Source organism: Numida meleagris, chromosome 3 (assembly GCF_002078875.1).
Source record: "Numida meleagris isolate 19003 breed g44 Domestic line chromosome 3, NumMel1.0, whole genome shotgun sequence".
Taxonomy (NCBI): Eukaryota; Metazoa; Chordata; class Aves; order Galliformes; family Numididae; genus Numida; species Numida meleagris.
The window spans coordinates 17,761,067-17,778,851 of NC_034411.1; the positions used below are offsets into that span (position 1 = coordinate 17,761,067).

General features: G+C 42.7%; 1 protein-coding gene across 4 annotated transcripts in view; it reads right to left on the reverse strand.

Annotated features, from left to right (window-relative positions):
* The window catches only part of DISP1 (dispatched RND transporter family member 1), an 87,331-nt gene extending 75,158 nt beyond the window's left edge, over positions 1–12,173 (reverse strand). For 2 of the 4 annotated variants that reach the window (XM_021390537.1, XM_021390536.1), the window contains exon 1: positions 11,996–12,173. In XM_021390537.1, coding sequence (XP_021246212.1) covers positions 11,996–12,111 — 116 coding nt within the window. In that variant the 5' untranslated portion in view covers positions 12,112–12,173. The remainder of the gene's footprint in view (positions 1–11,995) is intronic. The other 2 variants (XM_021390543.1, XM_021390538.1) reach the window with 1 other exon arrangement.

A 17,785-nucleotide genomic window follows, 5' to 3' on the forward strand; every position in this document is an offset into this window, starting at 1 on the left:
CATTTGACTCCTGTTTTCGTCACACACTTTTCTCAGCAGCAGGCTCTGGCATGCTCTGCAGGTAGTTTGCATGGGCTTGGAAGTCAGCACGTTGCGTCTCTGGATCAAGATTTGAGCGGTTGCATGAGCACATTCATCATCATGATCCTTATTTTGGAACGGGAGAAAAGTAAATCAGAAGCAAGGAAGAAACTAAGCAGATAGTTAAGAAAGCAAAGAACAGACTGAAAAGAAGCTTACTTTGGAGGGTTGTATTAAACAAGAAGTCTCTCCCCACCATTTAATCTATTCGCATGTCAGAGTATGCAGGAGATGTATGCTTTAATTTGCTTGCTATGTCAGCTTTTCGCAAGACAAAAATCACCACCTCATTTTTCCAGATCACAGGAAATCTTGGACCTTCCCTTGCTTCATGAAGATGCACAAAATTCAGCAGGTATTTTGTGTTTAACACAGCAGTGCCAATACTGCATTCCTTAGTTCCTGAGCCCTCATGTCTACCTACTTAAATGCTGATTGACATGGCTCCAAAGTACTGCAGGGCACACAACAAGTAGGCTTACTTTACCGCAGAGGAAAAGAAGTAACCTAGCAATGCACCTGGACAACTAAAAAGCTAACACAAAATAAAGATATACACAGACATTTCTGCATGAACTCCTTCCAGAATGAACTTAATCCACTCTCAAAGTAGAAAGCATAATTAATGCCCATTGGACAGGTTAACTCCCAGTGAGAACAGCATCGTTTGGATGCAAAACACTAATTTGGAAACAGCTAGCACGAACCCTCTCTCCTTCATTCCTCTGCAAACAAACATTAAGATCCTGACATATCCATGGCAACTTGTGCTGTGGAAACCAGACTTCAACGTAACCTTTTAAAATATGATGCCAGTCCTTTCACAGAGAATACATTGAAGGAACTATAAACCCTGTAGGGTGACACAGTAATAATAAATCTGAATGCAAACGTCAGTAGAGCCCAAACTTAAAACCCACACCTGCAGAAAAAACCCACAGGGATTTCAGGCTGAAGCCACCAGCTTTTAAAAAGGCATTTCGTTGCCCTAAAGACTCCACACACCCTCTCACTCTTCAACATTGCTGGTTTGTCAAAACAGAATTAAGTCATAGCAGCATGCCCCCAGCTTCTTAAGGAACTTCAGATTTAAAAAAAATGTATTAAATTGCTGTACCAACACTGCAAGTCACATCAGTTAACACTGACACAATCTCCTCACCTAGAAAGGCGAGGCGATACTGTAGAACTGAGATTCCAATAAAATTTAAGTTCTACAAACTACCTGTGTTGCTACAGATCTTGAAGGAAGTCAAGCAACTGTGCCACACATTGGAACTCTTCGAGAGAAGAGATTTTCAGCAGTAGTGGGGAGGAACAGAGCAAAGGAAGAAAAGAGACTGTACTTTTCTAAATACGAAGGTTAAGAGAAATATGAACAGTAAATTCTACTGTGATGGATATTTTTAAGTTACTAAAATGTTAACTGGTTTTTCTTCAATCTAAGATACTGTGAAAGAAGAATCCAAACAACTTGGGAATCCAAGAATGAGAAAACACTTGGGCTTACATACTAGCTTTTAATGCAGAAAAGAGATACGTGTCTGAAGAATTTTCACATCTGCAGCTACAGACAAAAATTAATCCTTAGAGCATTACACACTGTGCATGGAAAACAGGGCCAGGAATTAAACATGCCCTTCAGCAAATCATAATTCAGTGTCATATCTAAGATTAAGATGCCGACAATTCTGTCTCCTAGGTCCAAGTTCCTGCTGCCAGATTACATTGCCTCTCATTTGTGCATGTTAATTACTAGTTTTAGGAAAAAGGGTATGCAAGATAAAGGCTGCTATCTGCTAATGAGCGTATGTTTTATTTCATATCTTAATTCTAACTCAGAGTAATGAGCAAAGCAGTCTGAAATCTCAGAGTTTGCTATCAAACTTACCATAGGGGCTTACGAGTGTAATTTCACCGACGTCTCCAAAATTCTGTATGAAGTTGTCAAAGAAAGATTATTCTGGAAGTTTGTAGCCGCTGGTATATGCTTAGCATATCAATTAGAAGATATTTACAGTCACAAAGTGGAAGTGAGCCAGAAGATTCATAAAAGTATTTTCCCCTTGTTATGCAATATTACTTTTCTTTGAAGGGTTGGGAGTGGAAATGAGAGAGTACAGATGTGCTGTTTTGATAGCAAGACCCATTAGCACGAAATGCGAAAGCAATTAATAACCCAATGCTATTAACATTTTGATATCTCTTTAATTTGTATGGCCCAGCTTTCCAGAAACTATTCTAGGAGTTTCTAGTGCTATAAAGTAATGGTTGGAAAGAAGCTCAATAAATCAGCTAATTCGGCCTCTCAGAATGGGATTAGAAAAGCAAGGTCTAGACATAGTTAATCCATGCCTTAAAAGGCACTCTGAAAATGGAAATACCACAGTCTCCCTAACTGATCTGTTCCAGCAATCCACAGTTTTTTTCTAGCGTCCATTTACACAGCTCTGTTGCGGTTTAAACCCATTACTGATGGTTCTGTCATCAGAACAGCTGTAGCAAACACTTTCTTCTTCTTTTTATATCTCATTTGAACAGTTCTTCCTTCTTCCTGTAGTCTTTGTTACTTAAAATAATCTGTTCTTATAAAAGTATAACATCTTTTAAAAATTAAAATGGTATTTTCAAGACTGTTCCTTTACCTGCATCTATACCCTCTCCAAGTAGCCTAGCTTCTCCTGAAGTGGCTTGCCTAAATCTAGAATGAAGGACTATCACGTCATTTATGGAAAGTTATCCTGTTTGCATATTTCAGTCTAACTTGCTTGCAGCATTTATGTTAACAGAATCACATCCAGTTTAAGTGCAACATTCTCCAGATCCTTTGCACAAAATTCATTCTATTTTTCCACTGTCCACTTGTGCAGAGACCATCAATAAACAGAGGACCTTGAGTCTTGTCCTCACCTGAAAGGGCGTATTAACCCCCAGGCTACTTCTCCAGTTTCTTCAAATAATTCAGAACCCTAACCCCATTTTCCAACACAAGTGCAGTGCCCCCCACCAGTGTTGCCAACACCGCATTGCCTTAACTTTCCACCTAAGTCAAAATTAGTGCCAGAACCCTGCAGAGACCATTCAGCCTAGACAACCTTCTGGTCTGACAGCGCTCCATGAAACCGCTTAAGGTTTTTCACCAACGTTACAGTGCTTAGAGAAACACTTCCTTGCTTTTCCATATAGGCAATATCATTTGAATAAACTCGAACTAAGAACATACTTGATTTTCCCAAAGCCACAAGACTTGATAGCGTATCGTGAGAGAAGATTCAACTGCTTGCCAATTTGGCTTTCAGAAAATTTATATTTACCACCTGTGTACTTTTTTTTTTCCCCACCAGAAAAGCTTACAAAATAGTTAGTATTTATTGCAATGGTTTCACAAGCAGTCTCCAGTTCTCTGGTAGTTCCTTTCCACTTGACCTCCTTGCAGGTCGAACATGGTGAACAGATAGAAATTATCTCAGTCAATAGTTTATAGAGAAAATCAGTACTTTCATTCCAGTTCGCAACCAGACAAGTTCATCTAAACTAAGCTTTTCCATCAAGGTTGCAACCAAATAATTTCTTCAAATATTTTCGCCACTCAGCTCCACTATTACTTATCAGCACCCTAAATTAGTGAACACCCAGCATTACGTTCAAGTTATCATTAATCCAATTTGCTGAACTGGGAAAACCAAGCCTTAATTTACAAATGGAAGTAATCTAACTGATAACTGACTAGTTCACCAACAATAAGTAAGTCTTCCCCCTCCTGTTCCAGTGAAGCTGTACCCATCACCCTGGTGTGCATCTGATCATGTGTAGAGCTCATTCAACCTGCTAACCAGAAAGCTAACCTAAGCAAGTCATTTCTTGCTGGCTTAGCAAATTGTGTGGCCTTAGGCCACGAGCATATCAGCATGAAGAATTTGCAAAGCAGGAGGCAAAACCACATTGCCGGGAAATTGTTGAGAAATACAAATCAGAAACTTCTACAAGTGTTGTCTTTGCAACCTAGAAAGTTACCACAGTAAGATCACAGCTGCTGCACGTGGCAGCCATATCTACAACTAAACTAGCTGACCTTTACATTGCAGATAAGAGTTTCGAGAAGCTGGTCTAGACAAGGTCAAGTTCACTGAGGAAAGGCAGCAGTGAAAAAGAAGAAATGAAGAAGTGGAACAGAACTGCTGCATCCACTTGCTCTCCCCTTTGTAATGAACATGGGTGCTTGCTTTTGCTCATGTTTTGTTACAATAAACAAGTCATTGCCAAAGACTACCCAGAAGCAGCTCACACAAGAGGCAAACACTTCTTATTAAGAACAACCAGAATAAATATTTACTTTGTTCAATCTTTTAGCATACTGTATTTGTTTACTACTCCGCCCTGGTCATTCTGATTAGTTAGAGCTGAGACACAATGAAGAAAGTTTCCAACAAAAATACCAGTACAAGTTTCCAGTAAAAGCAAAGGAGATACCACAGAACATTCTCTTAACAGGGTTCACAAAAGCAGCTGGTATTAAGCCTTGAAAGAAGGCAGCAGGTTCGTTTCGGGATATCATTCAGACCCAATGTTATCAGTCTGCTCAATTTTACCTTGAGACCCCTGACCACTTACCCCTTCTCTGAAAGGGAGAGGGAAGCAGTGAATAGCAGGGCAGACAAGCAGGAGCTCTGATAATTACTGGCAGGCCTCAAAATTATAGACCCATTATCACAGCTTCAGATCTTTTTGTTTCATTTTTTCTTTTCTTTTTGTTTTTACAGATTTAGCAGCCTAAGTTACACATACAGCAAGGAACTTGAAATAGTATATTTGAATCATCATTGAAGGCTAGAGGAAAAGATGACAACTTAAGGAAAAACAAGGATGTTTGGCACAGGCAAACAGAAGTGAATCTGTCCTGCTTAGAAAAAAAGTAGTTCATATTGCCAAAAATTAATCCCTGTACCGCACATGTTATCAGGAAGGCTGTGACAAAAGTTGAAGAGCTTCTGCGAAGTAAGACATTTTGAAAAGTTAAGAAGAGAGAGACAGCCTCCCCCAAAGAGCCACCTTCTACACACACTGACAGTGAAAGTCTATTTCCGAAGAACCTCTTCAAAACTTCTCCATTTCACCGTAAAGCACTTTGGTTTGTAGAGCTCAATATTCAGGGCAATAACAAACAGCCATGTGACCCTCTCGTGGAAAGGCCATGAAAAAAAAAATCTGTCTGGAGTTTACGTTGGCTGGGCAAATCAATCTACTTAGTCATAACTCGACAGCACCACTCACAAAGCCAGTAATTGTTTTCACACTAATGCCATCTCTACCTTTTTTTTTTTTTTTTTTTTTTTTTTTTAAAAAGAGAGAACAAGTTGCCAAAGGACCAATTCGCAGCAGGTCTGACCCGGGCTTTGCCTAACAGCAGGTTAAGCAGGGAAAAACAGTTCCTGACCCAGCAGGTCAGCAGCTGCCCTTGGAAGGGCTAGTTGTAGCGCCTGGCCAACCACAACACTGAAACTGGTGACAAAAGCAACGTATTAACACCATCATACTGCAATACATTTACAAATACTGTATTTTTTTTTAGTTCTCCAAAAGCTTTGATGCAAATTCTACTTTTTTCTGTTTCCAAGCATAAACTTTCAGAGAAAATACACGATGATTAATTCAGGACTACAAAAATTGTTTTTCAGAGCCCCAGACTTCACTTTCACAGAAGTGAGTTCTAAGCTATATTAATGACTTTTTATTTTAATAATGATTTGTATGTCATGCTGAAGCCTTTACAAAAACACAATAGAATTAAAACATTTCATGTGATTTAACTTCAAAGAGTTAAGATTAAGTTACTGAATTCTTGCAATACCTGCTGGAGTTTTTTTATGGTATTAAAGAAGCTATCAACAATAAGTGAGAACACATGTTTCAGACTAGGGTAAAGTTTATTCCAACAGGAAAAAAATTCCCTTCAGCTTCATGCAATCATTTTGAACAGCATACATAATATTAAAGAAAATATTTTAACTTAGATATTTAAACTATGTGGCATGGTACTCGGTAATTTTCTAAGCCCAAAACATCATAGCTGCGGCAATTTTTAATTAATTACTCTTGGTTCTCAAAATCCCCTTCCTTCCTTCCTCCTACCCAAAGATGTCTGCACAAAACCAAGTTCTCATGCGACCTCAGAAAACTGCTGCCCAGCATGCTATTTCAATATTGGAACACCAGCATGGGTATTACAATATTAAATGTTTTTATCTTCAGAAACGTCTCACATCAGCCATGTTGCTGAGCATAGTAACCACATTCAGAGAAAACAAATGGGAAAAAATCGTAAGAAAGCCTTTTAGTCTCACTTCAGGTCTAGAAGTACCTTGAGCCTCAGTCTACAGGCATCAGGAACCCACGAAATCTTACAATTAACAGGAATTAACTCAAAAGAGCATGGATAAGGCACCGCAGAAAAAAGCTTTAACTTCAGCACTTCCCTGCAGCAAAACTGTGAACAGAGCTGCATCAATCCACTCACATTCCAGGTAGAATGGATTTTATGTTTACAAAACGCACTTCCTCTAATCTCTCTCTTGATGCTCCATCCTATACATAAATATTTAATCACAGGCACTTTGTGAAAGGCAGTCTGAACACAGCGAGATCCATTTGCCTCTGGTATGAGCCAAAAATGCTAAAAAAATTGTATGTTGCACATACAGTCAAATATGACACAAGTTCAGAAGCTTTAAAAGGATGTGCGTGGAAATAACTGATCTCTTATATTTGTCATAAAATCTAAAATAGATCTAAAATACTTCTAAAGAATACTCATTGATTAAACAAGTACAAGTCATAAGGCAATTGTAGCGTACTTGGCACTTTCAAACTTGAAACAGTGCTCATCAATACTCTCTTCAAATGCCTAGGAAGCAAAAGGCTGCAAATGTGGTACTTTGGGAAAGCAAGCAACAAGCACAGCGTTAGCTGTAGCAATAAAGCTGCCTGCCTTTGAGATTTACTCTTTACAGCTCCAGCAGACACACCTTATCACACACACGGGCAGCAGCAGGGAGAAATATCAGGAAGCCTACAACAGACGCCTGTTCACAGCCCTTGCCCAACCTTAGTTACATAAAGATAGAAGATGAAGAATTAAAGCTCCAGGGGGCCAGAGATCCTTAGCAACACAGGGGTAACAGCAGCTGAATTTCCATGCACTGTGGCTCCACGCAAGAAAGAACTATTGCTTAGAATGCACACGTGAGCCTGGAACATAAATGTTTTCAGATGACAAGAATACATTTCCTTCTATTAAAGCTAGAGCTGTCTCCTTAGCATCTATCTGCATGTCAAGATCATTAACAAGGAGAGACGGTACAAGAATAAAATACAGCACACATCTGTCAATAGTTACTGCTTAATTTAGTCATTTTTATTAATTTGTGCTACAAAAGCACAAGAACTGTGTTGTGCTAGAGACAGCACAAGAATGGTTTTATCATGCTGTGTTTGCCTGTCTCTACAAAAACAACTCAGTGCTATAGATTAAGACACGCAGCAAGAACTTTCTTCAGATACTTGCAAACAGAAGGCAAACAATTTCCAGACATCTGCTGAAAACACCAGTCAACCACAGCACAAGCTTTTCACCTTTACTACAGAAATATGTAAAGCGAGGAATAAGGAAACGGGGAGCGGCTGAGGCCGCTGGGTTTGCTCAGCCCAGAGCAGAGGAGCTGAGGGGAGGCCTCATGGCGGCTGCAGCTCCTCACAGGGAGCGGAGGGCAGCGCTGAGCTCTGCTCTCTGTGACAGCAACAGGGCCCGAGGGGACGGCATGGAGCTGTGTCAGGGGAGGGGCAGCTGGGGGTCAGGGACACGGACTGCCCCAGAGGGCGGTGGGCACAGAACAGGCTGCCCAGGGCTGGGGGCACGGAACAGATGGTGGAGTTCAAGAGGCGTTTTGACAGTGCTCTCAGACATGGGGTTTGGATTTTGGGTGGTGCTGTGTGGAGCCTGGGGTTGGACTAAATGATCCTTACGGGTCTCTTCCAGCTCGGGATATTCTGTGATTCTATATTTCTTACCCACCTATCCACCAACCAGCTACTCTCTGTCTCCCCTCAGTGCCACCTTCCCTCCCCACAGACTTTTATCCTCGTATGGCCTATGCTATCTCACATCTCCACCAGCAGCCTTAAGGGTGACCCCCGCTTCCCCCACCCCATCCCCAGCAGCTTTCCTTGCTTCTCTTCACCCTGCTCATCCAGCCTCATCACTTCTGAGATCTCCCTCCCACACCACCACCTGATTCCAGTTCTCCTTCCTCACAGTCTACCAGACAGATTTATTTATCTTAATATTGAATGCGAGAGAATCTGCCTCAGAGAAAGTTAAGCTGCGAGTAATATGCACAGACAGTAGAGGATAGATAGCTTCAAGAATTCACCTTTTAACATCATAAAGCTCCTTTACAAACAGCCTTCCTAGCCAAGGCATCTTCCATTATTCCAGTTTTCACCAAGTCAGCTGCACCATGCTCTCGACTTGTTGAACGTGGTGTTACCGAAGTTGTTTGACAGATGACAGACAGCTTTTGACTACTGCAAGTCTTAAAATCAAAGTTCAGACAGGAATTTCATCTTGCTGTTCTATTAATATCAGGACTCATCAGTGTATTATACTTCACTTAGGAGAGATCCCTTTAGAAGGGTAAATTACAGTAACACAGCTTTCATTTTTACAGTAAAGAAGTACTTTGTTTACAAGAAAACATCAATATGTCAAGTTATTTTGACTAAAACCCTCAGTGTCAAGCAAGCAGGAGCTGAAAGCTTTGACTATTTTAGCATTACGGTCTCACTAAACATATCATTTAGAGGTTACAGTCCACTCTTATGCCACAAAGCAACCTGCTTTTCTTTTGGGCAGAAAAGTAACCTGTCTTTATTTCTTTTAATATCAGAAAGAGCATTTTCACACCTTCCAAGAGTGTTTAATTTTCGTTGCACTTCACACCAAAGCACAGCTGACTTGGTAAGAGCTGCTCACAGGAAGTCACACTAAGCTCACAAATACCATATGGTCGCTGAACAAGAAAATAGCCACGGTTACCAAACCAAATTAATTCCATTGATTACTTTGAAGAGAGATAGCGGTATGCTTGCTAATTATCTGAGGTGCTTATTATGTATTTCAAAGTTTGCAAGTAATTCTATACTTCTATCAAAGCTAGTAAATCAATCATCTCTGTTAAAGGCTTAGAGGAAAGCAAAGCTTACTGCTCACATCTATGGTTAACATATGAGAAACATTACTATGAAAGCCATTCAAAAAGACTCCTCATGGGAAAGGGTAACATTATGAGAACTAAGTGTTTTCACATGTTCTTTTTACCTTTGTTCTTTTATGGTCTTATTTTTCACCTCTTCTACAGCGAGACTTTTTTGGAGGCTACTAAGCTCAATTCCATCTCTTTTTTCCCCAAGGTCCTTTGGGACTGCTCTCCCCATATCAACATCTTTTGTTCCTGCTACAGTAATTCTCTGATCAGTGCAAAATAGCTTTGCATGCCTTTCTCCAACAGAGTCACAACACAAACAGATTCAGAAAGAAAAGATGAGGAAAAAGTCAAAGGAAAAAAATCTGCCTTTCTCAGCAATGCTTAAGCGTGTCCGCCAACAATAAATAACTATAGAGCAAGCTTCCTCCTGAAGTCATGCCTTGTCTATTAATAATTAGCAGGAGAAGGCAAACAGATTGAAGCAAAGCCCTGCACAGGAAAGCCCAAACACCAGCACTGCTCTTCTCCAGCTCCTACACAGGTGAACAAGCCTTACTGATCACACTGCAACCCATAAGTAACCTTACATCTGTTACAGGGAATTCAAAAGCAGATTAATAATAAAAATCCAACGGCTGTGTTTTATTCCCCATGTATAGACACTGCACCCAAAAGGGAAAAGTTCTCCTGAGTTACACTACAAAGTCTCAAAACCTAAGGTGCTCTTCTGCATTCTGCATTACTATGTAGTAATGTAGTAAGGCCTTAATTTCATCACCCATCTGCTTTTAACTCATGTAACACATTTAAGCTTCTGGTCCCAAAATAACTGTGCTCTCAAACTAGGCTATTATACTACTACAGGATATTACTCACTCTGCTGTGAAAGAAGAAATAAATCTTTCAGAAGGATTTGATTTTGCTTTTATTTAATGATTCCTAAAATACGTAATGCAATGACCACGACATTTTTTTTCCTACACAGAATAGTGTCAGCAAAGGCTGCTGTGCTCTGTAAGCTTCCAGCCTAAAGATAATTACTAAAACATCAAGGTTTTTTTTTTGTTTGTTTAGGCTTTTTAATTTGTATCTCAGCTCACTTGTATTGTAAGCCCAGCAGCTTCCCAATAGCAGATGTGGTTTATAGAAGCTGCTGAAAAACTAAAGCACAAGTTTTCCTCCAAGCAAGTGTTTATAAACATTATTATTTGTTATGGTCAACAATTTAGTGACCACAAACTTAAGTGCTTGCAGCAAGAGCCTATAAAGGCTGATATTTTAAGTACTTATAGCTTTCTAATAAACATGGGCAGCCTGATCTGGTGGGTGGCAATCCTGCCCACGGCAGGAGTTTGGAACTAGATGATCTTTAAGGTCCTTTGCAACCTAACCCATTCTGTGATTTCATATCCCCACTCTGAAGACTGTTCCACAATACATCCCTTCCATCCCTACAGGCTCTTTGCCTCAGGCTCTGGTCTCTTCGCCCAGTAAAGGAATTCACTCTCGGGATGATCCTGTGTCCTTATCTGCCCCGGTTGCTTTCTCACCCCTTGAATCCTCTGCAACTCTACTGATCAATACTTTCACAGCTGACCATGTTTAATAATGAGCCCACTGACAATGAGGATGTGCTATCTAAAGTGCTTGTTACTGATTTACAGGTATGTAACAGGGGCTTTTTTGTTTGCGTGTCCAAGACAGCAGTTCCATAAACGTTCCCTAGCAAACTGCTTGCACTCTGATCAGACAGCTCAGTTCATTTATAACACACACACCCTGCAGGCACATCTTTTCAGCAACGACTTTGTGCCTCTCCTGGGGAAGAAACAGACCCCATCTCAGGCAGTGAGGCCCTGGCACAGCTGCCCACAGAAGCTGTGGTGCCCCATCCCTGGAGGCGCTCAAGGCCAGGCTGGATGGGGCCCTGGGCAGCCTGAGCTGGGGGGGGGGGGGGAAGCCCTGCCCACGGCAGGGTTTGGGACTGGGTGGGCTCTGAGGTCCCTTCCAACCCAAACCACTCTATGATTCCACTCGCCAACACAGTTTGAACCATTGCTCCTTCTGCAAAGCCTTAGTTTTCATTCTAACCCAGAGGGTGAGAAAACAGAGAGCACCGTACTGTCTTCCACGCAGGAGCGTTCCCAAGTGAACTTTTAATACCCTCCACCAGAAGAAGGGAAGGAGCCAGCGGGCGCTGTTCCTCACACCGGAGGCAGCCCATACACCTCCGTACATCGCTCCGCCTCAGCGGCTCCTCCAGCCCACCTACAGCACTTGCCGGCGCTGAAGAGACACAGACGGAGCGCGCTGCCCCAGCGGAGCCCCGCTAACAGCCCGGCACCGAGGCCAGGCCCGGAGGGAGGGACGCGGCGGGGGCGGGCGGAGTGGGGCCGCGCCCCGCAGGACGCAGTTCCCGAGCGGAGCCTCGCCCGAGCGGCCGCGAACCGGGCGGGGCCCCACGTGCCCTCCGGGGCCGGCTGCGGCCGTTACCGCCCTCCTGCCGCGGGGCCGCGCACGCACCTCGGCAGCGCTGAGGGACCGCCTCCCCCGGTAGCTCCCCTCGGCTTCCCGCCCCGCACGCCGGGCGAGGAGAGGAGGAGAGGAGGCGGGAAGCCGGGAAGCCGGGAAGCCGCCCACTCCACGGCGCCTACCTGTAGGCTGCCTGCGACGGGGTCCCGGACGCGGCCGCCACTGCCCTGCCTGAGCCCGTCGTCGCGGCAGGAAGCGAGCAGCCCCCGCGGCGTCTCCGCCGTGGCGCAGTTACCATGGGACGGACGCCCTCTCCCTCCGGAAGTCGGCGCCGGCGACGGGGCGGGGCAAGGAGATGGGGACGCAGCCATCTTGAGAGCGGCGCCGAGCCTGGTAGCTGCCGGCCGCCATCTTGAGTGTGGCGCGGCGAAGGTGGCGGCCACATGTGTGGTGCCCACCGTCACTTGGGATTGGCGGTCACTGTAGTAAAGCCCTACGCCGCACGTCGCCCATCCGTGTGCCACATCCACACAGTTCTTGAACACCTCCAAGGACGGCAACTCCACCACCTCCCTGGGAAGCCTGTGCCAATGCCTCACCGCTCCTTCTGAGAAGAAATGTTTCCCAGTGTCCAACCTAAAATAAAGATCTGGAAAAGAATTTGATGGCAAAAGGCTGACACAAAAGTTTCCCTGGCGGAGCAACATGCACAAACCCCAAAACAGGATCAGCGTGCCTTGAGGGGTGAGAGAGAGGGCACACAGAGCCCTGTGAATGGGGGTTTTGTAACACTGCCATGGTTTTATGATTTTCGGTTATTGGTACTCCACATCATAACATCATGTAGTGAATGTACCTGTTCCTCAGAAGAGAAGGACTACTACAGTCCCCACGGTACTTTGCTCCTCTGTTACCATTTTCCAGCTGGAGGGAAAAGATAAAAGCTTGCAGTATAAAAACTTGCAGATCACGAGACCTCGTCCCTTTTTCCGCCGTCTCTCGTCTTGGCAGCACCTCGCTCTCCAGCCGTCTTATCGTCGGTAGTACAGTAAGGCCTACCTTGATTCTGGGACATTCTCTCTCTCTGTATTGGATTTATCAGCTTAAATTGTAATTATATTGTATTATAGTGTGTTGTTTTGCATTCCGATATCTTATTTAGTAAATTAGTTTGTTTCTCCTCAGATTGTTGCCGCTGTTCTTTGCTCTCAGGGCTATCTCCCTACCCTTTTCCCCTTTTCCCGGGACGTGGGCCCGTGGGTCCCTCATCCCCTTTGTCACAGAATCAGGCCTAACGCCCATAAACCCTTGACAAACACAAAGGGCGGTTTCTCCCTTGATATAACATATCTTCACAGGTTCCTTCTCTGCCCGCCTCAACAGGGCCACAGCATCACACTGCATGCACACTTCCAGAACAAAAAGCCTAATACTGTTGTATGAAGTCACATATAGCAAAGAACATCTAGATCATTAAGTGCTGAAACACCAGGAAAAGCTTGCCACATCCGTAACTGTGCTGTCTTGCACATATGTGTTAATTTTTAATTGCATGATCGCGTACAATTTTGTCCCAAAGGATCTCTGCCTCATTTAGCGCACAGAATGAGCCAAAATGCAGCTACTCACAGCTGTGGCATTGCCTAACTTTTGAGTTAAACTTTAAGTAAAACTGCATATTCATGTTTTTTAAAGACCAGAGTAAAACATCCCATACTTCACAGTGAATCCCTCATACACCACAGGCTGCTACACTTTCACCCCATTGTGAGGATAGCTGGTTCTTTAAAAGTCTCTCAGAATCATGTGCAACACCCAGAGTCAAACTGCCCATGGCTGGGAAGTCAGGGATTGCAGCCTGAGTCAGAGATGCTGATTCGCTCCCTGTCCCTCTTCACTCAACATGGTTTTTATTAAAGTCTCATTATAATTCTGCATTCTGGCTCAGATTTCATCCCAAACACCAGGAATGTGTCTTTTGTATCAGCCTGATAACTTGTATTTGATCAGACAAGATCAGAGCATGAAACATTGTGGAAGATGGCATTCTTAACTGTTGAGATTTGGGCTGGAGTATCGCTCCAGGAAAGCGACAGTAAACGGGAAAGAACATATGAATTTAAGGAGAGATCTCCTTTCTGCAAAGCAGCAAGAGCAAATGAAAGAGGAAAGCTCAGCCCAGACAGTTTTGCCACCAGGCCTCATCACTTAATATCACATTCTGGCACTAAATCTCTAATTGTGCTGATTTTTTCTCTAGACTCAAGAGACTGCTCAGTCACCTCATACAATTCTGTAATTCCTGTGACACTTTCCCTTTTTTTTCCACGAAATATATCTACAAAATACTGCTTATGCTCCAGTGATCCTCCCCTGAGAGCAGGAATTTGGGAAAGTTCAAGACAGTTTTAGTTCCACTCCACTCAGCAGCTCCTGTCTTCCACTGCCATCTAGTGTTCATCTTTGGAAGTGATGTAACTAATGGAATCCCTCCTCATCAGGCCAATTTGCTATAACTAACCGATTTTGGAAACTGACAGATGGCACAGATAGAAAGCACCATTATAAATTAAGAAACTATACCTATGTATAAGACGTATAGATGCATCTATTCATATTTTTATCACATTAGAGTCCCTTACATGATTTAAAATCAATAACACTTGTAACTCAGATATAGATCATATATATCAGATATTTAGTTCTGGCCATGCTGTTCTTGGTAACTAATAAGATCACTTCAAAAAACACTGGTTAAAAAAAAAAAGTACTGAAATAACTCTATTTTTATGTTTATGTTCCTCTAAAAAGAGTAGCCCTATCAAAACCTTTCTTGCTAAGTAAAATTGCAAAGTTTGGACAGACAGATCACTCAATGGATCTGCAAAAGGTGTTGTTTGAAACACGGAGACAAAAAAAAGAGGGATTATCCAGAGATCATCTGTCTTCATTTTCTTATCTTTCCTCCTTTGTTGTTTTTCTTTGCACTGACTTTTGGTTCTTATCCTCAGCCTCCATCCATGATCAGTGTGTAGTTCATAACCATTGAAAGCACACTTCTCTCTTTTTAAAAGCATAAACTTTAAAAACTGGCCCATATTTCTATGAAGTGTTCATTGGCTAGTACAGATCATCTCCTCTTGAAAATTGGCTAGTACAGATCATTTCCTCTTGACAATCAAACATTCTAAATCGAGTCATAAATTCTGAGTGAAAAATACAATTAAAGGTTTACATACACAGAATTTCCTACAATGCTTTTTTTGCATACTCAAATCCTTACATATGTTTAAGAAACCTACCCTCCTACCTAGTCATGGAAGAATCTGAAAGTCATTATTATCTGAATTAGTCCAGTTAGAAAGGAGACAAAGCAAGGTGCTTAGCTACTTTCATTCCAGTGAAAATTTAATTTAATTAGAGCAATTCCAGTTCACATTCCTGGCAGCTATGTTTATTGCACTTTCTTCAAAGGATAGGAATTAGCGTTGACTGACATCAGCATCAAAGCTCATTTATTCACCCGCCCACATCCTACGAGCCCTTCTGAGCTTGTCTGTTTATTTAGCACTTTAGTAATGCCACAGTAAATAAGATTTCATTTCAGAGTCTGCATGTTTTTTTGTCAAAGCACTTAGCATGGCCTTCTTATAATGTCATTTTAGAATTCATCTTTGTAGGCTTGATGAAGGACCAGTTAGATGTTTTCCTAAATAGATATTTTAAATGGTTAGCAAAAGAACAGGGTTGTAGACTGGAACCCAGAGTTTGTTTTTCTTTCTGTTTGTCAGCAACTAGAAAATCTCACTCTTTCAGCAATGTGGGGGGTAATGCCAGAAATGATCCGTCACTCCTTAAGCTGCTTAAGTCCCAAGCCAGATAGGTCACTGGGGCTTTGGACACGGGGTCCTGGGGAAGCTGTGTAGTATCCGAGACTCAGCTCTCTGTTGCACAGCTGTTGCGTCCTTTCCAGCTCAGCCGGAGGCGTTAGTGCCGCCCCTTCACTCACAGTGCATAACCTGTTATCATCTTTTGTGAGCTACAGGTAGCTTCCTGCTAGTAATTCATCTTTTATTTCATGTTTGTGCATCATCTGTCAAAGCAGGACGTGATCCCCAGTTAAAGCTGCTAGAGTACAGAAACAAGGTGGTGCATTACAGCTCTGCCGCCTATTTGGAGGCACATACAGAACTGCTGCCTACACTGCAACCTCAACTGCTGCATCCCCCAGGATGACAAAGACTAGCAGCTAGACTGGGGGCCCAGGTTTTATTCTCCAGTCATCAGCAGTATGGGTTGCATATATAGTCATGACTGCTCACAGATGGCCAAGAAAATGATGCCACTGGAGAAGATCCTTTTGATTTCTTTCATAAAAGGAAGTAATGCAAACAACTCTGTTTTTCAACAAGTGGAAACCAACTGAGTTTGTGTACCAGTTTCACAGCTGAGCACCCTTCCCCTAAAGATTCCCTCCAGGCCTCGGCCACCCATTTCCTCTTTCTCACCCTTACACACAACTTGCCAACATAGATACCATCAGGTACCAAACAGAAACAGCAACGAGAGGAAACCTGCCAAAAATCAAACAAGGTGGAAACAGAGCCAGTTGTGTATATTACCCAGGCAGAAATGGCTGACTGCAAGTTTCATTATGCTTCCCTTGCTTGTGAAAATCAGGACAAAGCTAGTATAAGCAACGCTCCGATCAAATATATGGTGTGGGCATCTTCTGCCTTACAGTGAAACATCAGAACTGAGGGTGGAAATGTCTGTTCCTTCCCTAAGGTTTACTGTGCTACATGCAGAAATGTAGTCTGCCCTTAACAGTATTATAGGCATTGGCATCAGCTGAAAGAGAAGTATATATCAGAACCCTCCGTTAAAAACATAACTCGGAACTTGAAATAGGAACAGCATAACTATAAGTTTTCTCTCCACTAGGCATACGATTCTAAAAAGAAGTCAAATACATTCTGTTTAGACTGAGACATACAAGTATCAACTCAATTAATGGAATATTGACTCAAATCCTTGACTGAATATTATTATTATTATCTTTCATTTGAGAGGCATGCTTTGCTATATCCTCACTGAAAGCAAAGCCGAATTCCCGTAGAGAGAGCCTCTAACCATCGCCAAACCATTGCTGCACTTCCCAAAGACCTGCAGTGAAGCAGATGCTCCCCTAAGCATTATCCCTGGCACCAGCTCACTGATGCCTCCCTGTGCTCCAGGGCTAGGTGGTGCAGAGAGGAGTTACAGGATATGTAGAGCTCTTTGGTGATGCTGAAAGGAAAACTTAAATTCATAATTCACCTGATTCTTCCTTGGTTCTCCCGAAAATACAGAGTGCATTTTAACCCATTCTATATTCAGTTATCCCCATATTTGTTAAACGTGGTTTCCAAAGATGCTCTGAGCAGTACTGGGGACAAGTCACTTCAGGATGCCTGCCCAGATTTTCTCTGCCAATGCTATATCCCACCCTTACTTCTAAATTTTGTACACTTGATACTAGAGTAATTTCAGCTGCTTTGTCACCGCTGCAGGTCACAGTATGGTGTATGCTGATATGTTTTAAGAAGCCTGGGTATCTTTTATAGGTAACTTTTGCAGTGCAGCTGCTGGACATCTGTGCAGCAAGGACGAGAGCACTCAGAGAAAGGTAAATCTGTGCTGCTAGCAGGAACGCTACCAGCCATTGTGGTCTGCAGTCAGGCATTCCCACAAGTCCAAGGCTAATTCACAGGATACAGGGCTGAAGGGATATCCCTTGCTCTTGCATCGGATGCAACTAAGTCCTGGGAATGGCTGAGCTTCATAAGCACATTTGCCTATATCTGAAGTTTAGTATAAAAGCAAAAACAATCCTTCAAGAGCTGACTCCTCTGGCATTTTCAAGACACTGTATTAGAAACAAAAGTCTCTGCCACAACCCCTGCTGAGAGAAAAAGAGAAAAAAAAAGACA